At 49.2% G+C, this 23,546-nt stretch overlaps 1 protein-coding gene across 15 annotated transcripts in view; it reads left to right on the forward strand.

Annotated features, from left to right (window-relative positions):
• The window catches only part of cbfa2t3 (CBFA2/RUNX1 partner transcriptional co-repressor 3), a 147,656-nt gene that overhangs the window by 122,255 nt on the left and 1,855 nt on the right, over positions 1–23,546 (forward strand). For 14 of the 15 annotated variants that reach the window (XM_080186618.1, XM_080186620.1, XM_080186617.1 and 11 more), the window contains 5 exons: positions 580–671; positions 2,380–2,569; positions 9,770–9,832; positions 13,672–13,862; positions 18,177–18,332. In XM_080186618.1, coding sequence (XP_080042744.1) covers positions 580–671; positions 2,380–2,569; positions 9,770–9,832; positions 13,672–13,862; positions 18,177–18,332 — 692 coding nt within the window. The remainder of the gene's footprint in view (positions 1–579; positions 672–2,379; positions 2,570–9,769; positions 9,833–13,671; positions 13,863–18,176; positions 18,333–23,546) is intronic. The other variant, XM_080186627.1, reaches the window with a different exon arrangement.

Genomic DNA, 23,546 nt, shown 5'->3' on the forward strand with positions numbered 1-23,546 from the left:
CTGGAGGAGGCTGAGGTGGATCGTCCTATCGGCACTGGAGGAGGCTGAGGTGGATCATCCAGTCGGCACTGGAGGAGGCTGAGGTGGATCGTCCAATCGGCACTGGAGGAGGCTGAGGTGGATCGTCCTATCGGCACTGGAGGAGGCTGAGGTGGATCGTCCAATCGGCACTGGAGGAGGCTGAGGTGGATCGTCCAATCGGCACTGGAGGAGGCTGAGGTGGATCGTCCAATCGGCACTGGAGGAGGCTGTGGTGGATCGTCCAATCGGCACTGGAGGAGGCTGAGGTGGATCGTCCAATCGGCACTGGAGGAGGCTGAGGTGGATCGTCCAATCGGCACTGGAGGAGGCTGAGGTGGATCGTCCAATCGGCGTTTCTGGTTGAAGATGCAAATGCTTCAGTTTTGTAAATACTCACATTCTGGGCGCCTGCTGGATGTGGCTGGTGACTGGAGGCCGGCACTTAGAGTCTGAACTTTGTGGTGTGCAGTGTTTAGTTACCGTGTCTTAACTTAGTTTTAATTTAGCAGGATGGACGATGATTTCTGATTTCTGCTGATGTTGGTGTTTTGCTTTCAGCTCCAGGAACACACAGATCCCGACAGGAAGAAGTGATTGATCATCGCTTGACAGACCAGGAGTGGGCAGAGGAATGGAAGCACCTGGATAATGTAGGTGTGGGGTATTTACACTCTCTGTTACCTGTAAGATTGTTGATACATTTAACCTTTTAGTGGGCTTTCTCTAAAATGAAGTGAAACAGAGGATGTTCAGTCTTTTTAAGAACATAAGAAATAGGAGCAGGAGTAGGCCATCTGGCCCCTCGAGCCTGCCCCGCCATTCAATAAGATCATGGCTGATCTGTCGTGGCTCAGTTCCACATTCCCGCCCTCTCCCCATAACCCTTAATCCCCTTGCCTATCAAAAACCCATCAACCCGTGTCTTAAAAATATTTAGCGAGGCAGCCTCCACCACTTCAACGTAACTGCTTCTATTTTCCACACCATCTCTCCTGCAGAAGCTGGTTCAGGAATGTGGCAACACAGTTGGCCATGGTGATTTATGAAGGCGAATGGCATGATTACCTTCGTTAGCTGGGGCATTGTGTACAAGAGTTGGAAAATCATGTTGCAGCTATATAAAACCTTGGTCAGGCCCTATTTGGAGTACTACGTGCAGTTCTGCTCACCACACTACCAGAAAGACATGGCAACTCTGGAGAGAGTGCAAAGAATGTTCACCAGGATGTTGCCTGATCTCGAGGGTGTTGACTATGAGGAGAGATTGGATAAACTGGGATTGTTTTCACTGGGGAGATGGAGGCTGAGGGGAGACCTGATAGAGGTCTACAAAATGATGAGAGGCATAGACAGGTTGGATAGTCAGAGGCTTTTTCCCAAGGTGGAAGTGTCAATTACAAGGGGCACAGGTTCAAGGTGAGAGGGGGAAAGTTTAAGGGAGATGTGCAGGGGAAGCTTTTCACGCAGAGAGTGGTGGGTGCCTGGAACGCGCTGCCAGAGGAGGTGGTGGAAGCAGGCACATTAGCAACATTTAAGAGGCATCTGGACGGGTACATGAATAAGGAGGGAATAGAGGGATACGGACTGAGTAAGGGCAGAAGGTTTTTTTTAGCATGGTGATGGTGGTGACACACAATGGTGATAGTGCCTAAGACTGTGACCCCTTGTTCTCGACCTCTGAGCCAAAGAAAAGAACACTCCTGTATCCAATCTTTTTTTGTTTTATTAGTGTCACAAATAGGTTTACATTGACACTGCAATGAAATTACTGTGAAAATCCTCTAGTAGCCACACTCCAGCACCTGTTTGGGTACACTGAGGGAGAATTTAGCACCGCCAATGCATCCTAACCAGCACGTCTTTCAGACTGTGTGAGGAAACACCTGGAGGGATCCCACGCAGACACGGGGAGAACATGCAAACTCCACACAGACAGTGACCCAAGCCGGGAATCGAACCTGGGTCCCTGGCGCTGTGAGTCAGCAGTGGTAACCACTGTGCCACCATGTTGCCCTGTCCAGCCCTATCAGAATTTTACATGTTTCAGTAAGATCCCCTCTCATTCATCTAAACTCCAGTGAATTCAGGCCCAGTCCACCCAATCTCTCTCCATAAGACAATCCTACTCCTCTCGAGCCTTCTCCCATCTTTCCTGATCTAAGTTTAACATCAGAACCATCAATTCACATTGGCTGCTCAGTTAACTACATAACGGTGTTGATATTTCAAATAATTCCTTAATGCTTCAGGACATGCTGAGTATATGAAAATGCTGAATAAACATTCTGTTACACTTTAATCCTCCTGTAGCTTTGCCTCTCTATTTTCACACGGCTGACTTTGATCTTTTCCTGTCAGCTCCTGAACTGTATCATGGATATGGTGGAAAAGACTCGCCGTTCACTGACTGTGCTGCGCCGTTGCCAGGAAGCTGACCGGGAAGAACTTAATCACTGGATCCAACATCACAGTGACACCGATATGAGGAAAGGTGGCAATTCAGTGCAGCTTCCTCACAATTCCTCCAGCTCAGCAGATCCCCAAAGAGGTACAAGATTTCCTTGCTTTCATAATAAGAACATAAGAACATAATAGGGGCAGGAGTAGGCCATCTGGCCCTTCGTGCCTGTCCCGCCATTCAATAAGATCATGGCTTTCAATCTGCCAATCTGTCCTGCTCTAGTAACTATAATGTCCTGCAGAAGATAGTGCCTGGTACCAAAGGCTGAAAGTTCTGTCACAATTACACATTGACAAGAATGTCACCTTTGCTTCTTATCTGATGTAATAATGTACACAGCTTTACAATGATAAAGAAAATGATGGAGTTTCAACTTCAAGATCTCTTTCTTCATTTTGTGATTTGCAAGGAAAAGGCAAATGTTTATTATCACGTTCTCGATCATGGTCTTTATCTCTCAAAATATTACTCCACCATAACCCTCACTCTTCCCTTCACAACTATACAGCTGTCATCGAAAAACCAAACCCCAATAAGATGCAGCAGCATTGACTCTTGTATCTTGGTGAGAATCAATACCTGTGGACCCTGTCTCTCAGTGAGAATCAGTACCTGTGGATCCTGTATCTCAGTGAGAATCAGTACCTGTGGACCCTGTCTCTCAGTGAGAATCAGTACCTGTGGATCCTGTATCTCAGTGAGAATCAGTACCTGTGGATCCTGTCTCTCAATGAGAATCAGTACCTGTGGATCCTGTATCTCAATGAGAATCAGTACCTGTGGATCCTGTATCTCAGTGAGAATCAGTACCTGTGGATCCTGTCTCTCAGTGAGAATCAGCACCTGTGGACCCTATCTCTCAGTGAGAATCAGTACCTGTGGATCCTGTCTCTCAGTGAGAATCAGTACCTGTGGACCCTGTCTCTCAGTGAGAATCAGTACCTGTGGACCCTGTCTCTCAGTGAGAATCAGTACCTGTGGACCCTGTCTCTCAGTGAGAATCAGTACCTGTGGACCCTGTATCTCAGTGAGAATCAGTACCTGTGGACCCTGTCTCTCAGTGAGAATCAGTACCTGTGGACCCTGTCTCTCAGTGAGAATCAGCACCTGTGGACCCTATCTCTCAGTGAGAATCAGTACCTGTGGATCCTGTCTCTCAGTGAGAATCAGTACCTGTGGACCCTGTCTCTCAGTGAGAATCAGTACCTGTGGACACTGTCTCTCAGTGAGAATCAGTACCTGTGGATCCTGTCTCTCAATGAGAATCAGTACCTGTGGACACTGTCTCTCAGTGAGAATCAGTACCTGTGGACCCTGTCTCTCAATGAGAATCAGTACTTGTGGATTCTGTCTCTCAGTGAGAATCAGTACCTGTGGATCCTGTATCTCAGTGAGAATCAGTACCTGTGGATCCTGTCTCTCAATGAGAATCAGTTTCTGTGGATCCTGTATCTCAGTGAGAATCAGTACCTGTGGATCCTGTCTCTCAGTGAGAATCAGTACCTGTGGACCCTGTCTCTCAGTGAGAATCAGTACCTGTGGATCCTGTATCTCAGTGAGAATCAGTACCTGTGGATCCTGTATCTCAGTGAGAATCAGTACCTGTGGACCCTGTCTCTCAGTGAGAATCAGTACCTGTGGATCCTGTATCTCAGTGAGAATCAGTACCTGTGGATCCTGTATCTCAGTGAGAATCAGTACCTGTGGACCCTGTCTCTCAGTGAGAATCAGTACCTGTGGATCCTGTATCTCAGTGAGAATCAGTACCTGTGGATCCTGTATCTCAATGAGAATCAGTACCTGTGGACCCTGTCTCTCAGTGAGAATCAGTACCTGTGGATCCTGTATCTCAATGAGAATCAGTACCTGTGGATCCTGTCTCTCAGTGAGAATCAGTACCTGTGGATCCTGTATCTCAATGAGAATCAGTACCTGTGGACCCTGTATCTCAGTGAGAATCAGTACCTGTGGACCCTGTATCTCAATGAGAATCAGTACCTGTGGATTCTGTCTCTCAGTGAGAATCAGTACCTGTGGATCCTGTATCTCAGTGAGAATCAGTACCTGTGGATCCTGTCTCTCAGTGAGAATCAGTACCTGTGGACCCTGTATCTCAGTGAGAATCAGTACCTGTGGACCCTGTCTCTCAATGAGAATCAGTACCTGTGAACCCTGTATCTCAATGAGAATCAGTACCTGTGGACCCTGTCTCTCAATGAGAATCAGTACCTGTGAACCCTGTATCTCAATGAGAATCAGTACCTGTGGATCCTGTCTCTCAGTGAGAATCAGTACCTGTGGACCCTGTCTCTCAATGAGAATCAGTACCTGTGGACACTGTCTCTCAGTGAGAATCAGTACCTGTGGACCCTGTCTCTCAATGAGAATCAGTACTTGTGGATTCTGTCTCTCAGTGAGAATCAGTACCTGTGGATCCTGTATCTCAGTGAGAATCAGTACCTGTGGATCCTGTCTCTCAATGAGAATCAGTTTCTGTGGATCCTGTATCTCAGTGAGAATCAGTACCTGTGGATCCTGTCTCTCAGTGAGAATCAGTACCTGTGGACCCTGTCTCTCAGTGAGAATCAGTACCTGTGGACCCTGTCTCTCAGTGAGAATCAGTACCTGTGGATCCTGTATCTCAGTGAGAATCAGTACCTGTGGATCCTGTATCTCAGTGAGAATCAGTACCTGTGGACCCTGTCTCTCAGTGAGAATCAGTACCTGTGGATCCTGTATCTCAGTGAGAATCAGTACCTGTGGATCCTGTATCTCAATGAGAATCAGTACCTGTGGACCCTGTCTCTCAGTGAGAATCAGTACCTGTGGATCCTGTATCTCAATGAGAATCAGTACCTGTGGATCCTGTCTCTCAGTGAGAATCAGTACCTGTGGATCCTGTATCTCAATGAGAATCAGTACCTGTGGACCCTGTATCTCAGTGAGAATCAGTACCTGTGGACCCTGTATCTCAATGAGAATCAGTACCTGTGGATTCTGTCTCTCAGTGAGAATCAGTACCTGTGGATCCTGTCTCTCAATGAGAATCAGTACCTGTGGATCCTGTCTCTCAGTGAGAATCAGTACCTGTGGATCCTGTCTCTCAGTGAGAATCAGTACCTGTGGATCCTGTATCTCAGTGAGAATCAGTACCTGTGGATCCTGTCTCTCAGTGAGAATCAGTACCTGTGGACCCTGTATCTCAATGAGAATCAGTACCTGTGAACCCTGTATCTCAATGAGAATCAGTACCTGTGGACCCTGTCTCTCAATGAGAATCAGTACCTGTGAACCCTGTATCTCAATGAGAATCAGTACCTGTGGATCCTGTCTCTCAGTGAGAATCAGTACCTGTGGACCCTGTCTCTCAATGAGAATCAGTACCTGTGGATCCTGTCTCTCAGTGAGAATCAGTACCTGTGGACCCTGTCTCTCAGTGAGAATCAGTACCTGTGGATTCTGTCTCTCAGTGAGAATCAGTACCTGTGGATCCTGTCTCTCAGTGAGAATCAGTACCTGTGGATCCTGTATCTCAGTGAGAATCAGTACCTGTGGACCCTGTATCTCAGTGAGAATCAGTACCTGTGGATCCTGTCTCTCAGTGAGAATCAGTACCTGTGGACCCTGTCTCTCAGTGAGAATCAGTACCTGTGGATCCTGTCTCTCAGTGAGAATCAGTACCTGTGGATCCTGTCTCTCAGTGAGAATCAGTACCTGTGGACCCTGTCTCTCAGTGAGAATCAGTACCTGTGGACCCTGTCTCTCAGTGAGAATCAGTACCTGTGGACCCTGTCTCTCAGTGAGAATCAGTACCTGTGGACCCTGTCTCTCAATGAGAATCAGTACCTGTGGATCCTATATCTCAGTGAGAATCAGTACCTGTGGACCCTGTATCTCAGTGAGAATCAGTACCTGTGGACCCTGTCTCTCAGTGAGAATCAGTACCTGTGGATCCTGTATCTCAGTGAGAATCAGTACCTGTGGACCCTGTCTCTCAATGAGAATCAGTACCTGTGGACCCTATCTCTCAATGAGAATCAGTACCTGTGGACCCTGTATCTCAGTGAGAATCAGTACCTGTGGACCCTGTATCTCAGTGAGAATCAGTACCTGTGGATCCTGTATTTCAGTGAGAATCAGTACCTGTGGACCCTGTATCTCAATGAGAATCAGTACCTGTGGACCCTGTATCTCAGTGAGAATCAGTACCTGTGGATCCTGTATTTCAGTGAGAATCAGTACCTGTGGACCCTGTCTCTCAGTGAGAATCAGTACCTGTGGATCCTGTATCTCAGTGAGAATCAGTACTTGTGGACCCTATCTCTCAATGAGAATCAGTACCTGTGGACCCTGTATCTCAGTGAGAATCAGTACCTGTGGACCCTGTATCTCAATGAGAATCAGTACCTGTGGACCCTGTATCTCAGTGAGAATCAGTACCTGTGGACCCTGTCTCCCAATGAGAATCAATACCTGTGGACCCTGTCTCTCAGTGAGAATCAGTACCTGTGGACCCTGTATCTCAGTGAGAATCAGTACCTGTGGATCCTGTATCTCAGTGAGAATCAGTACCTGTGGATCCTGTATCTCAGTGAGAATCAGTACCTGTGGATCCTGTATCTCAATGAGAATCAGTACCTGTGGATCCTGTCTCTCAGTGAGAATCAGTACCTGTGGATCCTGTATCTCAGTGAGAATCAGTACCTGTGGATCCTGTCTCTCAGTGAGAATCAGTACCTGTGGATCCTGTATCTCAATGAGAATCAGTACCTGTGGATCCTGTCTCTCAGTGAGAATCAGTACCTGTGGATCCTGTATCTCAGTGAGAATCAGTACCTGTGGATCCTGTCTCTCAGTGAGAATCAGTACCTGTGGATCCTGTCTCTCAGTGAGAATCAGTACCTGTGGATCCTGTCTCTCAGTGAGAATCAGTACCTGTGGATCCTGTATCTCAGTGAGAATCAGTACCTGTGGATCCTGTCTCTCAGTGAGAATCAGTACCTGTGGATCCTGTATCTCAATGAGAATCAGTACCTGTGGACCCTGTCTCTCAGTGAGAATCAGTACCTGTGGACCCTGTCTCTCAATGAGAATCAGTACCTGTGGACCCTGTATCTCAGTGAGAATCAGTACCTGTGGACCCTGTATCTCAATGAGAATCAGTACCTGTGGACCCTGTCTCTCAGTGAGAATCAGTACCTGTGGACCCTGTATCTCAGTGAGAATCAGTACCTGTGGACCCTGTATCTCAATGAGAATCAGTACGTGTGGATCCTGTATCTCAGTGAGAATCAGTTTCTGTGGCTCCTGTTGCTCACATGGCATTGCAAGTTATGCCTTGAGATGAATAGAAAGCTGGTTAGCAGATAGGAAGCAAAGTGTAGGCATAAGTGGGTAATTTTCTGATTGGCTATCAGTGACTAGTGGGGTTCCACTGGGATCTGTGCTAGGATCCCAACTGTTCACATTATATATTTATGATTTGGAAGAGGGAACTGAATGTATTATCTCCAGATTTGCAGATGATATGAATTTGGCGAGAGGGTGAGCTGTGAGGAGGATGCAGAGATACTTCAGCGTGATTTGGACAGGCTGAGTGTGTGGGCATATGCATGGCAGATGCTGTATAATGTGGATAAATGTGAGGTTATTCACTTTGGTAGCAATAATAGGAAGGCAGATTATTTCTTGAATGGTGTAAATTGAGAGAGGCGGATACTCAACAAGATCTTGGAGTCTTTGTGCATCTGTTGCTGAAAGTAAGCACGCAGATACAGCAGGCAGTAAAGGAGGCAAATGGTATGTTGGCCTTCATAGCAAGAGGATTGGAGTTTAGGGATAAGGATATTTTGCTGCAATTGTATAGGACATTGGTGAGGCCACACCTGGAGTATTGTGTGCAGTTTTGATGTCCTTATCTAAGGAAGGATGTCCTTGCTATAGAGGGAGTCCCAGCAAAGGTTTACCAGGCTGATTCCTGGGATGGCAGGTCTGTCATATGAGGAGAGATTAAATCAGTTAGGATTATATTCACTGGAGTTCAGAGTGAGGGGGGATCTCATAGAAACTTATAAAATTCTAACAGAATGTTAGACAAGATAGATTCAGAAAGAATGTTCCCAATGGTGAGGGAGTCCAGAACTATGGGTCATGGTTTGAGGATAAGGAGTAGACCTTTAAGACCTGAGGTGAGGAGAAATTTCTTCACCCAGAGGGTGGTGAATGTGTGGAATTCATTACCACAGGAAGGAGTTGAGGCCAAAATGGTCTGTGATTTCAAGAATAAATCAGATATAACTTTTGGGGCTAAAGGGATCAAGGGATATGGGGGGGGGGGGGGGGGGGAGGTGTCAGGATATTGAATTTGATGATCAGCCATGATCAAAATGAATGACAGAGCGGGCTGGAAGGGCTGAATGGCCTCCTCCTGCTTCGAGTTTCTATGTTTCTATTTCAGCGAGAAGTGGTGTGTTTTTGAGTCCTGGGGAGGAAATTGAAAAAATGTCCTGAGTTGTAACTGATCCAGCTGACTAGGGAGTGGAGTCCAGTGTTTTCACATTACTGTCATGAACCCTAATCTTAACATTCTGAACTTCCTCTTCCCAATCCCTCCCTCAGCCTCACTTACTGATTCATCCGTCCCCATCTCATTCAAGCTGCTCTCTCCCTCTGCTTTGATCAATTTTATTGACAGAACAAGCACAAAGGGCTGAATGGACTACTCTTGTCCCTGTGTTATGTACTTTCAATTACATTGTCACGATGCCCTACCTCTGCCCAAAGATTGGCCGCCAAAAACTGGGAGGAATATTTTATATCCTTCACTCCTTGGGCGAAGACCTCAATTTACACGTTGAATGAGAATGTGGAATATTCCATTGTGATTCATGGATGGACCTGGACCTCAGGTCACCCAGAGTAGGACCAGCTTAACCCTGACCCAGGAACGTGAGCTGTCCCATTTAAAATGTTTATATCTTCATGGAATGTGAGTGCCCATCCCTAATCGCCCTTAAGAAGATGGTGTTCAGACACTCACAGTGCTGTTAGAGAGGGAGTGCAGGATGTTGACCTAACACAGCAATACATTTCTGAGTTAGGATGATGTATGACTTGGAGAACCATGTATCTTCTGTTTTTGTTATTCTAGATGGTAGAGGTCACAGGTGTGATAGGTGCTGTCGAAGAAGCCTTGAAGAGTTCTGTTGAATGCAGTCCATAAGTAGGTGGTACTGGAAATGGTTTATGTGAAACTCCCACTTTTGGGTTTGTGTTTTGTGTTTTCAGAAATACCAGGAGAGATACTGCATAGACAGGGTTACACACAGGAGGAGATCTGGAAGAAAGCTGGTAGGTTGCTATGTTGTTCATTTCTAACTGACCCCAGTTTCCCTCTGACCCACTATTCCCCATCGAGTGCCCTCTACATACAGGGAGCTATATTGTTGCTGCTGATCAGTGAATGGACCTCTCTGCCCTGGCCAGGCTGCTCAGAGAGGAACTGAATGAAATCGAAAGAAAGAAGTAAAGACTTCTAATTTTATAATGCTTTTGTTGACCTCAGAATGTCAAAGAATGCTTCACAGCCAAAGAAATACTTCCTGAGGTGTAGTCAGTGGATATGAGAAAAGACTGGCAGCCAGCATGAAGCGTCTTCCACCGGCATGTAAATAATACAAGGATGGTAAGAGGCAGGGTGACCAAAATGGGGATTTATAACGGCATCAGGACATGGCTCAGGTACTGAGTACTTTACATCAGGCTTTACTGAAGCAGAAGTAAAAAAGGAAATAAGAAAGTCAAAGAGAGGGCATAAAAAAAAAGCAAATAAAGAAAACCAAAGATATTTTACCAATATATAAATGGTAAAAGGTTAATTAAGGAAAAAGTAGTACCTAAGAGAGATAAAGAAGGGAACTTGTGTGTAGATGCAGAGGCTATGGGAAGGGTTTTAAATGAATATTTTGTCTCCATGTTTACAAAAGGATGATGCAGATTTAGTATTCCAGGAGGAACGCTGAGATATTGGACAGGATAATCTTAAAGAGAGAGGAAGTACTCAAAGGCTTGGAATCTTTGAAAGTTGCGAAATCACCAGGGTCAATGGACTATTTCCGAGGCTGCTGAAGGAGGTTGGAGAGGAGATAGCAGATGCTCTGAGGATGATTTTCCAATCCTCATTAGATACAGGAGAGCTACCGGAGCGCTGCAGGAATTCAAACACAGTTCCATTGTTTAAAAATAGACAGAAAGAAATGCCAAATAATTACAGGCCAGTTAGTCTTATATTGGTGTTATATTTGTTTTTATTTGTAGCACTGATCTTTAGTTTTCACACTTACTTGTGAACTGAAGAGAACAATGATTAACTTCAAGAGGACTTTGACAGACTGATGGAACAGGAGGATCAGTGGCAGATTAAATTTGAATCCAGATGCCTCTTAAATGTTGCTAATGTTTCTGCTTCCACCACCTTCTCCGGCAGCACGTTCCAGGCACCCACCACTCTCTACATGAAAAATTTCCCCTGCACATCCCCCTTCAACTTTCCTCCCCCACCTTAAACCTGTGCCCCCTTGTAATTGAAATTTCCACCCTGGGAAAAAGCCTCTGACTATTCATCCTATCTATGTCTCTCATAGTTTTGTAAACGTCTATCAGGTCTCCCCTCAGCCTCTGTCTTTCCAATTAAAACAATCCTAGTTTATTCAACCTCTTCTTGTAGCCAAAAACCTTGAGACCACCAAACGTCCGGGTGAACCTTCTTTGCACTCTGTACAAAGCTTCCACATCCTTCCGGTAGTGTGGTGACCAGAACTGCACACACTGCTCCAAACGTTGAATTGGTGGAGGCTGCCTCGCTAAATATTTTTAAGAAGCGGGTTGATGGGTTTTTGATAAGAGAGGGGATTAAGAGTTATGGGGAGAGGGCAGGAAAGTGGAACTGAGCCACGACAGATCAGCCATGATCTTATTGAATGGCGGGGCAGGCTCGAAGGGCTAGATGGCCTACTCCTGCTCCTATTTCTTATGTTCTTATGTTCTTAAACAAGGTTTTATATAGCTGCAACATGATTTCCCAACTCTTGTACTCAATACCCCAGCTGATGAAGATAAGCATACCACATGCCTTCCTAATCCCTTTGGCCACCTGTGTTGCCACTTATAGGGAACTGTGAACTTACATGCTCAAATCCCTCTGTATGTTAATATTCCTAAGGGTTCTGCCATAATTCACACCTAAATTTGATCCTCCAAAATGCATCACTCCGCATTTGTCCAGATTAAACTCCACCTGCCATTTCTGTGCCCAAGTCTCAGTCTATCTATGTCCTGTTGTATCCTCTAACAATTGCTGGCACTATCAGCAACTCCACCAATCTTCGTATCATCCGCAAACTTACTAATCAGACCAACCACATTTTCCTCCAAATCATTTATATATACTACAAACAACAGAGGTCCCAGCACTGATCCCTGTCAAACACCATTAGCTACAGGTCTCCATTCTGAAAAACACCCTTCCACTCTGTCTTGCATCTCCACATCATCATTTCTATAACCAAGCCAACTCTGTATCCATCTACCCAGCCCACCCTGAATCCCATGTGATTTTAGTTTTTGTACCAGTCTGCCATGTGGGACCTTGATGTGGAGATGCTGGCATTGGACTGGGGTAAACACAGTAAGAAGTCTGACAACACAAGGTTTAAGTCCAACCAATTTATTTGATAGTAAACTCGCAAGCTTTCGGGGTTTGCCCCTTCGCCTTCGGGTAAACATTCTCCAAAGCAGCCTTCACGACACACGACAGCGCAGAGTCACTGAGCAGAAACTGATAGCCAAGTTCCGCACACATGAGGACGGCCTCAACTGGGGTCTAGGTTCATGTCACATTATTTGTAATCCCCATGACTTGCCTGGGCTTGCAACATCTCACTTACTGTCCTGTCTGGAGACAATACACATCTCTTTAACCTGTGTTTAATGTTATTTCCACTCACATTGTCTGCACCTTGAAGACTTGATTAGCTGCAAAGACTCGCATTCTAATCAGTATTCTGTAAACTGTGTGTGTCTTTATATGCCCTGTTTGTGATCAGAACTCCCCACTCACCTGACGAAGGGACAAACTCCGAAAGCTAGTGGACTTTAACCTGGTGTTGTGAAACTCTTACTCAAGGGCTTTGCCAGTTTTTAGATGCCTAGACCTATCATATGCTTCCTTTTTTCCTTCTGACTCAGCTTACAATTTGTCTTGTTGTCCATGTTTCCCGAATCCTGCCATTTCTATCCTTCATGTTTGTCGGGACATGCCTGTCCTACACTTCAAACAACTGGCCTTTAAAAGTCTCCCACATACCAGATGTGGATTTGCCCTCAAATAGGAGCTCCAATCCACGTTCCCCAGTTCCTCCTAATTTGGATCCAATTGGCCCTCGCTCAATTAAGCACCCTCACCCGGAGGGCCACTCTTGTCCTTATCCATGAGTATTGTTCAATTCCAGATTTATTAATTGAATTTAAATTCCATCAGCTGCTGTAGTGGGATTTGAACCCATGTCTGGGTCCCTTGTTGACTTGTCCAGTGACATTACCATGACACAAAAGAACATAAGAAATAGGAGCAGGAGTAGGCCATCTGGCCCTTCGAGCCTGCCCCGCCATTCAATAAGATCATGGCTGATCTGAAGTGGATCAGTTCCACTTTCCCGCCTGTTCCCCATAACCCTTAATTCCCTTGTCTATCTACCCGTGAATTAAATATATTCAGCGAGGTAGCCTCCACCACTTCAACGGGCAGAGAATTCCAGAGATTCACCACCCCCTGAGAGAAGAAGTTACTCCTCAACTCTGTTCTAAACTGCCCCCCACTTATTTTGAGGCTGTGTCCTCTAGTTCTTGTTTCCTTTCTCAGTGGAAAGAAACTCTTTACCTCTACCCTATCTAGCCCCTTCATTATCTTATATGTCTCTATAAGATCCCCCCTCAGCCTTTTAAACTCCAACGACACCACGAACTACCAGCTCGATTACCTGCTGGCATTGACATTCTGTTGCTGGATTTCATGCTGAGAATGTTACAGATCCTGCCTGGAATACAGCCACGCTGTGTGAGTCTCTAAACACAAACCTTAGTACAGTTGCAGATTCATTTTCATATCTTCTTTTCTTCGCCCTCGCTCCCAGAAGAAGCAGTGAATGAGGTGAAGCGACAGGCTATGATGGAGCTAAAGAAAGCAGTTTTGGAGGCAGAACACAAAGCCCATGAGATGATCAGGGCTGAACGAGCGAAGATGGAACGTGCACTGACTGAGGCAAAGCAACAGGCCTCTGAGAATGCTCGGACCACCAACAGCAAACAGGAGGACTCTGGTGAGGTGAGGGCACAACTTTAACTTCAGCAGAGGAAGCACTGAGGACCAGTGCAGATGCTAGAAATCTGAAATAAAAACAGAAAATACTGAAAAGCCCAGCGGGTCTGGCGGTATCTGTGGAGAGAGAATAGAATTAATGTTTCAAAACCACATGACTTCTTTCTGAAGAAGGGTCATATTCAATATGAATAATTAACTCTGTTTCTCTCTCCACATATGCTGCCAGACCTGCTGCACTTAATTTTTGTGTTCCAACAATTAAGTAAATAGTCAAATTTAATCATTTTAGATGCAAATTTTCCTTTACTTTCTTTATTGATTCTCTGTGCCCTTTAATTTCATTTCAATGTAATAATCCACTTGGGAAAAGCACGGGAATTGCAGGCTGATGAGGCTCACATCTGTATTGGGTGAGTTGTTAGAAGGTATTTTGAGAGACAGGATCTACAGGCAGTTAGATACGGAAGGACTGATTAGGGACACTCAGCATGGCTTTGACATTGTGACTGAAACTCATAGAATCCCTACAGTGCAGAAGAAGGCCATTCAGCCCATTGAGTCTGCACCGACCACAATCCCACCCACACTCTATCCCCATAACTTATTTACCCTGCTAATCCCCTGAAACTAGGGTCAATTTAGCATGGCCAATCAACTAATCCACACATCTTTGGACTATGGGAGGAAATCGGAGCACCCGGAGAAAACACACGCAAACATGGGGACAATGTGCAAACTCCACAGACAGTGACCTGAGGCCAGAATTGAACCCAGGTCCCTGGCACTGTGAGACAGCAGTACTAACCACTGTGCCACTGTGCCACCCACTTTGTGAGTGGAAAATCATGTCTCATAAATTTGATTGAGTTTTTTGAAGGAGTAACCAAGAAGGCAAATGCAGTTGATGTTGGCTGTGTGGACTTTAGCAAGGCATTTGACAAGATAGCACATGGTAGGTTGTTACATAAGGTTAAATCTCACAGGATCCAGCCTAAGGTAGCTAAATGGACACAAAATTGGCTTGATAACAGAAGCCAGAGTGTGGTTATAGAGGGTTATTTTTCAATTTGGAGGCCTGTGACCAGCGGTGTGCCTTAGGAATTGGTGCTGGGTCCACTGTTATTTGTCATTTGTATTAATGATTTGGATGAGAATTTAGTAAAGAACAAAGAAAATTACAGGCATGGTCAGAAAATTACAAGTCACGGGGGTTACAGATAGTGTGACATGAACCCAAGATCCCTGTTGAGCCCGTCCTCGTGTGTGACTTGCCTGGGTTTGCAAAACCTCACTCACTGTGCTGTCTGGAGACAATACACATCTCTTTAACCTATGATCAGTGCTCCTTCCACACACATTGTCAGCCACTTTAGGACTTGAACAGCAGGTTAGGTGTAAAGATTCGCATTCTAATCAGTAATCTCTAAACTGTCTGTGCTTTATATGCTCTGTCTGAGGCCAGAACTCTCCATTCACCTGACGAAGAGGGAGTCCCCTCGAAAGCTAGTGAATTTACTATCAAATAAATCGGTTGGACTAAAACCTGGTGTTGTCAGACTTTTTACTGTGTTTACCCCAGTCCAACGCCAACACATCCACATCATCACCTTCCCTGCAGCCAGTGAGGATACAAAGATTTCGCTCAAGGTCCCAGCAATTTCCTCCCTTGCCTCTCTCATTATTCTGGGGTATATCCCATCAGGACCTGGAGACTTGTCTACCTTTAATGTTTCTCAGGAACCCCAATACCTCCTTCTTTTCGATCTCAACATAACTCAAATTATCTACACACCCTTTCCCAGGCTCATCATTCACCAAGTCCTTTGCTGAATACTGACGCAAAGTACTCATTTAATACCACGTCCATTTCCTCTGGCTCCACACGTAGATTTCCTCCCTTGTCCTTGAGTGGGCCAACCCTCTCCCTGGCTACTCTCTTGCTCTTTATATATGTAAATAAAGCCTTGGGATTTTCCTTAATCCTGCTGGCCAATGATTTTCGTGACCTCTTTTAGCCCTCCTTACTCCTTACTTAAGTTTCTTCCTACTTTCCTTGTATTCATACTTGCTTTGTGTGTTCCCAGCCTCCTAGTTTTGACAAATGCTTCCTTTTTCTCTTTGACTAGGCTCACAATAGCTCTCGTTATCCAAAGGTCCCAAAACTTACCATACTTATCCTTCATCCTTACAGGAATGTGCTGGTCCTGAATCACTATCAACTTACACTTGAAAGCCTCCCACATGCCAGATGTTGATTTGCCCTCAAACATCTGCCCTCAATCTACATTCTTCAGTTCCTGCCTCATATTGTTGTAATTAGCCTTCCCCCAATTTAGCACCTTAACTTGAGAACTACACTTATCTTTATCCATCAGTACCTTACTGAATTGTGGTCACTGTTACCGAACTGCTGAAACATCAATCAGCTGGCTGGGCTCATTCCCCAATCCCAGGTCCAGTATGGTTCCCTCTACACTGTCCCCCATCAAACACCCCCAAGACAGGTACAGCACGGGGTTAGATACAGAGTAAAGCTCCCTCTACACTGTCCCCAACAAACACTCCCAGGACAGGTACAGCACGGGGTTAGATACAGAGTAAAGTTCCCTCTACACTGTCCCCCATCAAACACCCCCAAGACAGGTACAGCACGGGGTTAGATACAGAGTAAAGCTCCCTCTACACTGTCCCCAACAAACACTCCCAGGACAGGTACAGCACGGGGTTAGATACAGAGTAAAGCTCCCTCTACACTGTCCCCCATCAAACACTCCCAGGACAGGTACAGCACGGGATTAGATACAGAGTAAAGCTCCCTCTACACTGTCCCCCATCAAACACTCCCAGGACAGGTACAGCACGGGGTTAGATACAGAATAAAGCTCCCTCTACACTGTCCCCATCAAACACTCCCAGGACAGGTACAGCACGGGGTTAGATACAGCGTAAAGCTCCCTCTACACTGTCCCCATCAAACACTCCCAGGACAGGTACAGCACGGGATTAGATACAGAGTAAAGCTCCCTCTACACTGTCCCCCATCAAACACTCCCAGGACAGGTACAGCACGGGGTTAGATACAGAATAAAGCTCCCTCTACACTGTCCCCATCAAACACTCCCAGGACAGGTACAGCACGGGGTTAGATACAGAATAAAGCTCCCTCTACACTGTCCCCATCAAACACTCCCAGGACAGGTACAGCACGGGATTAGATACAGAGTAAAGCTCCCTCTACACTGTCCCCATCAAACACCAGGTTTAAGTCCAACCTATTTATTTGATAATATACTCACAAGCTTTCGGGTTAGCCCCTTCGTCAGGTGAATGCAGAGTTCTGGCCTCAGACAGAGCATATAAAGCACAGACTTTATGTGCTTATATGCTTTATATGCTCTGTCTGAGGCCAGAACTCTCCATTCACCTGACGAAGGGGCTAACCCGAAAGCTTGTGAGTATATTATCAAATAAATAGGTTGGACTAAAACCTGGTGTTGTCAGACTTTTTACTGTGTTTACGCCAGTCCAACGCCGGCACATCCACATCATGCCCATCAAACACTCCCAGGACAGGTACAGCACGGGGTTAGATACAGAGTAAAGCTCCCTCTACACTGTCCCCCCATCAAACACTCCCAGGACAGGTACAGCAGTGTTTTTATTCATTCGGGAACATGGTTGTCACTCGTTTGCCAGCATTTATAGCCCATCCCTAGTTGCCCGACGGCAATTGAGAGTCAACCACATTGCTGTGGCTTTGGAGTCACATGCAGGTCAGACCAGATAAGGACGTCAGATTTCCTTCCCTAAAGGATATTGCTGAACCAGATGGGTTTTTCCCACAATCGACAATGATTTCATGATTATCAGCAGATTATGAATTCCAGATTTTTTTGTTGAATTCAAATTGCACCGTCTGCTGTGGCGGGTTTTGAACCCGAGTCCCCAAGACATTAGCCTGAGTTTCTCAATTAATTTTAATTGTCTTGTGATAATGCAACTAGGCCATCAACTCTCCATTAGTTGGATACAGAGTAAAGCTCGGTTTCTGTTTCCTGTGTTTAGAAGTTCCACTGTGATTTGAAAAGGAGGCACTCAGTGGTTCTTGGGCCCAGAGCAGTTATCAGGTAGAACATTGCAGGAACTTGGGTAAGGCTAACCAGGGTTAGTTTTCAAATTGGAACAGCAGAAGACAGATAGGACATTGGAGAGGGACCAGAGTTCAGGGAGCATATGGCAGAGTGCATGGAATCAGAAGCTTGGGGAGAGCTGACGATCAGCCGCTTTATTTGTTTTTCTGTGTTTCCTTTCTCTAAGGCCTCCCGCACCCACACAGCCTCCTGGAGCCGGGAAGGTGAGGCAGATGGGCCTGCAGACTTATCCACCATTGCCAGGGCTACTCTGCGCTCATCCAACAGGAGGCGCCCTCTCTGTGGGACCAGGCAAATGGCCTCAGTTGCTCCTCCCTCGGAGGTGAGATACTTTGTTCCTCTAACTCATCCTGTGATTATGGTCAGATCAGAGTCATCAACAATGTGATCAATCACTCAGAAAACTGGAGTCCAGCAGGGTCCATTGGCTTTGTTAATGTCCCACAGTGCGAGGGAGTGACTGTAATTACACTAGATTCAATGCTTCATTATTTTTTGAACTATTGGACAGAATAACACAGCTGTTGAAGGAGATGATGAGTTGGGGGGGGAAGCGGGGAGGGGTCCTGGGGCTCCAAGGGAGGGGCAGGAGTTCCTGGGGTTCTGTGGGGTGGGGGCTGGGGGTGGGGTGCAGTTCCTAGGGTTCTGCGGGGGGTGGTTCCTGGAGTTGCCATGAAGTTGTTTGTCCAGTCTGAGGTTGGCTGCTCCCGACCTGGAAACAGCATTAAATTCACATTTCCATATCAGTGTTCAAGTGACAGCAGAAAGACTGGGAGAGCAGGAGCTGGAGGGGCAGGTTTCAGAGCAGGAGCTGGAGGGGCAGGTTTCGGAGCAGGAGCTGGAGGGGCAGGTTTCGGAGCAGGAGCTGGAGGGGCAGGTTTCAGAGCAGGAACTGGAGGGGCAGGTTTCGGAGCAGGAACTGGAGGGGCAGGTTTCAGAGCAGGAGCTGGAGGGGCAGGTTTCGGAGCAGGAGCTGGAGGGGCAGGTTTCAGAGCAGGAGCTGGAGGGGCAGGTTTCGGAGCAGGAGCTGGAGGGGCAGGTTTCAGAGCAGGAACTGGAGGGGCAGGTTTCGGAGCAGGAGCTGGAGGGGCAGGTTTCGGAGCAGGAGCTGGAGGGGCAGGTTTCAGAGCAGGAACTGGAGGGGCAGGTTTCAGAGCAGGAGTGAGAGGGGCAGGTTTCAGAGCAGGAGCTGGAGGGGCAGGTTACGGAGCAGGAGCTGGAGGGGCAGGTTTCAGAGCAGGAACTGGAGGGGCAGGTTTCAGAGCAGGAACTGGACGGGCAGGTTTCGGAGCAGGAACTGGAGGGGCAGGTTTCGGAGCAGGAGCTGGAGGGGCAGGTTTCGGAGCAGGAGCTGGAGGGGCAGGTTTCGGAGCAGGAGCTGGAGGGGCAGGTTTCAGAGCAGGAACTGGAGGGGCAGGTTTCAGAGCAGGAACTGGAGGGGGAGGTTTCAGAGCAGGAACTGGAGGGGCAGGTTTCAGAGCAGGAGCTGGAGGGGCAGGTTTCGGAGCAGGAGCTGGAGGGGCAGGTTTCAGAGCAGGAACTGGAGGGGCAGGTTTCAGAGCAGGAGCTGGAGGGGCAGGTTTCAGAGCAGGAACTGGAGGGGCAGGTTTCAGAGCAGGAACTGGAGGGGCAGGTTTCAGAGCAGGAACTGGACGGGCAGGTTTCGGAGCAGGAACTGGAGGGGCAGGTTTCGGAGCAGGAACTGGAGGGGCAGGTTTCGGAGCAGGAACTGGAGGGGCAGGTTTCGGAGCAGGAACTGGAGGGGCAGATTTCGGAGCAGGAACTGGAGGGGCAGGTTTCAGAGCAGGAGCTGGAGGGGCAGGTTTCGGAGCAGGAACTGGAGGGGCAGGTTTCAGAGCAGGAGTGAGAGGGGCAGGTTTCAGAGCAGGAGTGAGAGGGGCAGGTTTCAGAGCAGGAACTGGAGGGGCAGGTTTCGGAGCAGGAACTGGAGGGGCAGCTTTCAGAGCAGGAACTGGAGGGGCAGGTTTCAGAGCAGGAACTGGAGGGGCAGGTTTCAGAGCAGGAACTGGAGGGGCAGGTTTCGGAGCAGGAGCTGGAGGGGCAGGTTTCGGAGCAGGAACTGGAGGGGCAGGTTTCAGAGCAGGAACTGGAGGGGCAGGTTTCAGAGCAGGAACTGGAGGGGGAGGTTTCAGAGCAGGAACTGGAGGGGCAGGTTTCAGAGCAGGAGCTGGAGGGGCAGGTTTCAGAGCAGGAGCTGGAGGGGCAGGTTGAAGAGCAGGAACTGGACGGGCAGGTTTCAGAGCAGGAACTGGAGGGGCAGGTTTCAGAGCAGGAACTGGAGGGGCAGGTTTCAGAGCAGGAGCTGGAGGGGCAGGTTTCAGAGCAGGAGCTGGAGGGGCAGGTTTCAGAGCAGGAGTGAGAGGGGCAGGTTTCAGAGCAGGAGCTGGAGGGGCAGGTTTCAGAGCAGGAGCTGGAGGGGCAGGTTTCAGAGCAGGAGTGAGAGGGGCAGGTTTCAGAGCAGGAGCTGGAGGGGCAGGTTGAAGAGCAGGAACTGGACGGGCAGGTTTCGGAGCAGGAACTGGAGGGGCAGGTTTCGGAGCAGGAGCTGGAGGGGCAGGTTTCAGAGCAGGAACTGGACGGGCAGGTTTCGGAGCAGGAACTGGAGGGGCAGGTTTCGGAGCAGGAGCTGGAGGGGCAGGTTTCAGAGCAGGAACTGGAGGGGCAGGTTTCAGAGCAGGAGCTGGAGGGGCAGGTTTCGGAGCAGGAACTGGAGGGGCAGGTTTCAGAGCAGGAGTGAGAGGGGCAGGTTTCAGAGCAGGAGTGAGAGGGGCAGGTTTCAGAGCAGGAACTGGAGGGGCAGGTTTCGGAGCAGGAACTGGAGGGGCAGCTTTCAGAGCAGGAACTGGAGGGGCAGGTTTCAGAGCAGGAACTGGAGGGGCAGGTTTCAGAGCAGGAACTGGAGGGGCAGGTTTCGGAGCAGGAGCTGGAGGGGCAGGTTTCGGAGCAGGAGCTGGAGGGGCAGGTTTCAGAGCAGGAACTGGAGGGGCAGGTTTCAGAGCAGGAACTGGAGGGGGAGGTTTCAGAGCAGGAACTGGAGGGGCAGGTTTCAGAGCAGGAGCTGGAGGGGCAGGTTTCAGAGCAGGAGCTGGAGGGGCAGGTTGAAGAGCAGGAACTGGACGGGCAGGTTTCAGAGCAGGAACTGGAGGGGCAGGTTTCAGAGCAGGAACTGGAGGGGCAGGTTTCAGAGCAGGAGCTGGAGGGGCAGGTTTCAGAGCAGGAGCTGGAGGGGCAGGTTTCAGAGCAGGAGTGAGAGGGGCAGGTTTCAGAGCAGGAGCTGGAGGGGCAGGTTTCAGAGCAGGAGCTGGAGGGGCAGGTTTCAGAGCAGGAGTGAGAGGGGCAGGTTTCAGAGCAGGAGCTGGAGGGGCAGGTTGAAGAGCAGGAACTGGACGGGCAGGTTTCGGAGCAGGAACTGGAGGGGCAGGTTTCGGAGCAGGAGCTGGAGGGGCAGGTTTCAGAGCAGGAACTGGACGGGCAGGTTTCGGAGCAGGAACTGGAGGGGCAGGTTTCGGAGCAGGAGCTGGAGGGGCAGGTTTCAGAGCAGGAACTGGAGGGGCAGGTTTCAGAGCAGGAGCTGGAGGGGCAGGTTTCGGAGCAGGAGCTGGTGGGGCAGGTTTCAGAGCAGGAACTGGAGGGGCAGGTTTCGGAGCAGGAGCTAGAGGGGCAGGTTTCAGAGCAGGAACTGGACGGGCAGGTTTCGGAGCAGGAACTGGAGGGGCAGGTTTCGGAGCAGGAGCTGGAGGGGCAGGTTTCAGAGCAGGAGTGAGAGGGGCAGGTTTCAGAGCAGGAGCTGGAGGGGCAGGTTACGGAGCAGGAGCTGGAGGGGCAGGTTTCAGAGCAGGAGCTGGAGGGGCAGGTTTCAGAGCAGGAGCTGGAGGGGCAGGTTTCAGAGCAGGAACTGGAGGGGCAGGTTTCAGAGCAGGAACTGGACGGGCAGGTTTCAGAGCAGGAGCTGGAGGGGCAGGTTTCAGAGCAGGAGCTGGAGGGGCAGGTTTCGGAGCAGGAACTGGAGGGGCAGGTTTCAGAGCAGGAACTGGAGGGGCAGGTTTCAGAGCAGGAACTGGAGGGGCAGGTTTCAGAGCAGGAGCTGGAGGGGCAGGTTTCAGAGCAGGAACTGGAGGGGCAGGTTTCAGAGCAGGAGCTGGAGGGGCAGGTTTCAGAGCAGGAACTGGAGGGGCAGGTTTCAGAGCAGGAGCTGGAGGGGCAGGTTTCAGAGCAGGAGTGAGAGGGGAGGTGGGTTTCGGGGCGGGAGTGAGAGGGGAGGTGGGTTTCGGAGTGGGAATGAGAGGGGAGGTGGGTTTCGGAGTGGGAATGAGAGGGGAGGTGGGTTTCGGGGCGGGAGTGAGAGGGGAGGTGGGTTTCGGAGTGGGAGTGAGAGGGGAGGTGGGTTTCGGAGTGGGAGTGAGAGGGGAGGTGGGTTTCGGAGTGGGAGTGAGAGGGGAGGTGGCTTTCGGAGTGGGAGTGAGAGGGGAGGTGGGTTTCGGAGTGGGAGTGAGAGGGGAGGTGGGTTTCGGAGTGGGAGTGAGAGGGGAGGTGGGTTTCGGAGTGGGAGTGAGAGGGGAGGTGGGTTTCGGAGTGGGAGTGAGAGGGGAGGTGGGTTTCGGGGTGGGAGTGAGAGGGGAGGTGGGTTTCGGGGCGGGAGTGAGAGGGGAGGTGGGTTTCGGGGTGGGAGTGAGAGGGGAGGTGGGTTTCGGGGCGGGAGTGAGAGGGGAGGTGGGTTTCAGGGCGGGAGTGAGAGGGGAGGTGGGTTTCGGGGTGGGAGTGAGAGGGGAGGCGTGTTTTGGAGTGGGAGTGAGAGGGGAGGTGGGTTTCGGGGCGGGAGTGAGAGGGGAGGCGTGTTTTGGAGTGGGAGTGAGAGGGGAGGTGGGTTTCGGGGTGGGAGTGAGAGGGGAGGCGTGTTTCGGGGTGGGAGTGAGAGGGGAGGAGGGTTTCGGAGTGGGAGTGAGAGGGGAGGCGTGTTTCGGAGTGGGAGTGAGAGGGGAGGCGTGTTTCGGAGTGGGAGTGAGAGGGGAGGTGGGTTTTGGAGTGGGAGTGAGAGGGGAGGTGGGTTTCGGGGTGGGAGTGAGAGGGGAGGCGTGTTTCGGAGTGGGAGTGAGAGGGGAGGAGGGTTTCGGGGTGGGAGTGAGAGGGGAGGTGGGTTTCGGGGTGGGAGTGAGAGGGGAGGCGTGTTTCGGAGTGGGAGTGAGAGGGGAGGAAGGTTTCGGGGTGGGAGTGAGAGGGGAGGCGTGTTTTGGAGTGGGAGTGAGAGGGGAGGTGGGTTTTGGAGTGGGAGTGAGAGGGGAGGTGGGTTTCGGGGTGGGAGTGAGAGGGGAGGTGGGTTTCGGGGCGGGAGTGAGAGGGGAGGTGGGTTTCGGAGTGGGAGTGAGAGGGGAGGTGGGTTTCGGGGTGAGCGTGAATGTATGAGAGCGAGGTGAGGAAAACCGTTTTCACCCAGAGGATGGTGAGAGACTCACTGCCTGAAAGGATGATAGAGGGAGGAACCCTCACAACATTTAAGAAGCAATTACTTGAGCACTTG

This window comes from Carcharhinus amblyrhynchos, chromosome 4 (genome assembly GCF_965287045.1).
Source record: "Carcharhinus amblyrhynchos chromosome 4, sCarAmb.v2.hapA, whole genome shotgun sequence".
Taxonomy (NCBI): domain Eukaryota; kingdom Metazoa; phylum Chordata; class Chondrichthyes; order Carcharhiniformes; family Carcharhinidae; genus Carcharhinus; species Carcharhinus amblyrhynchos.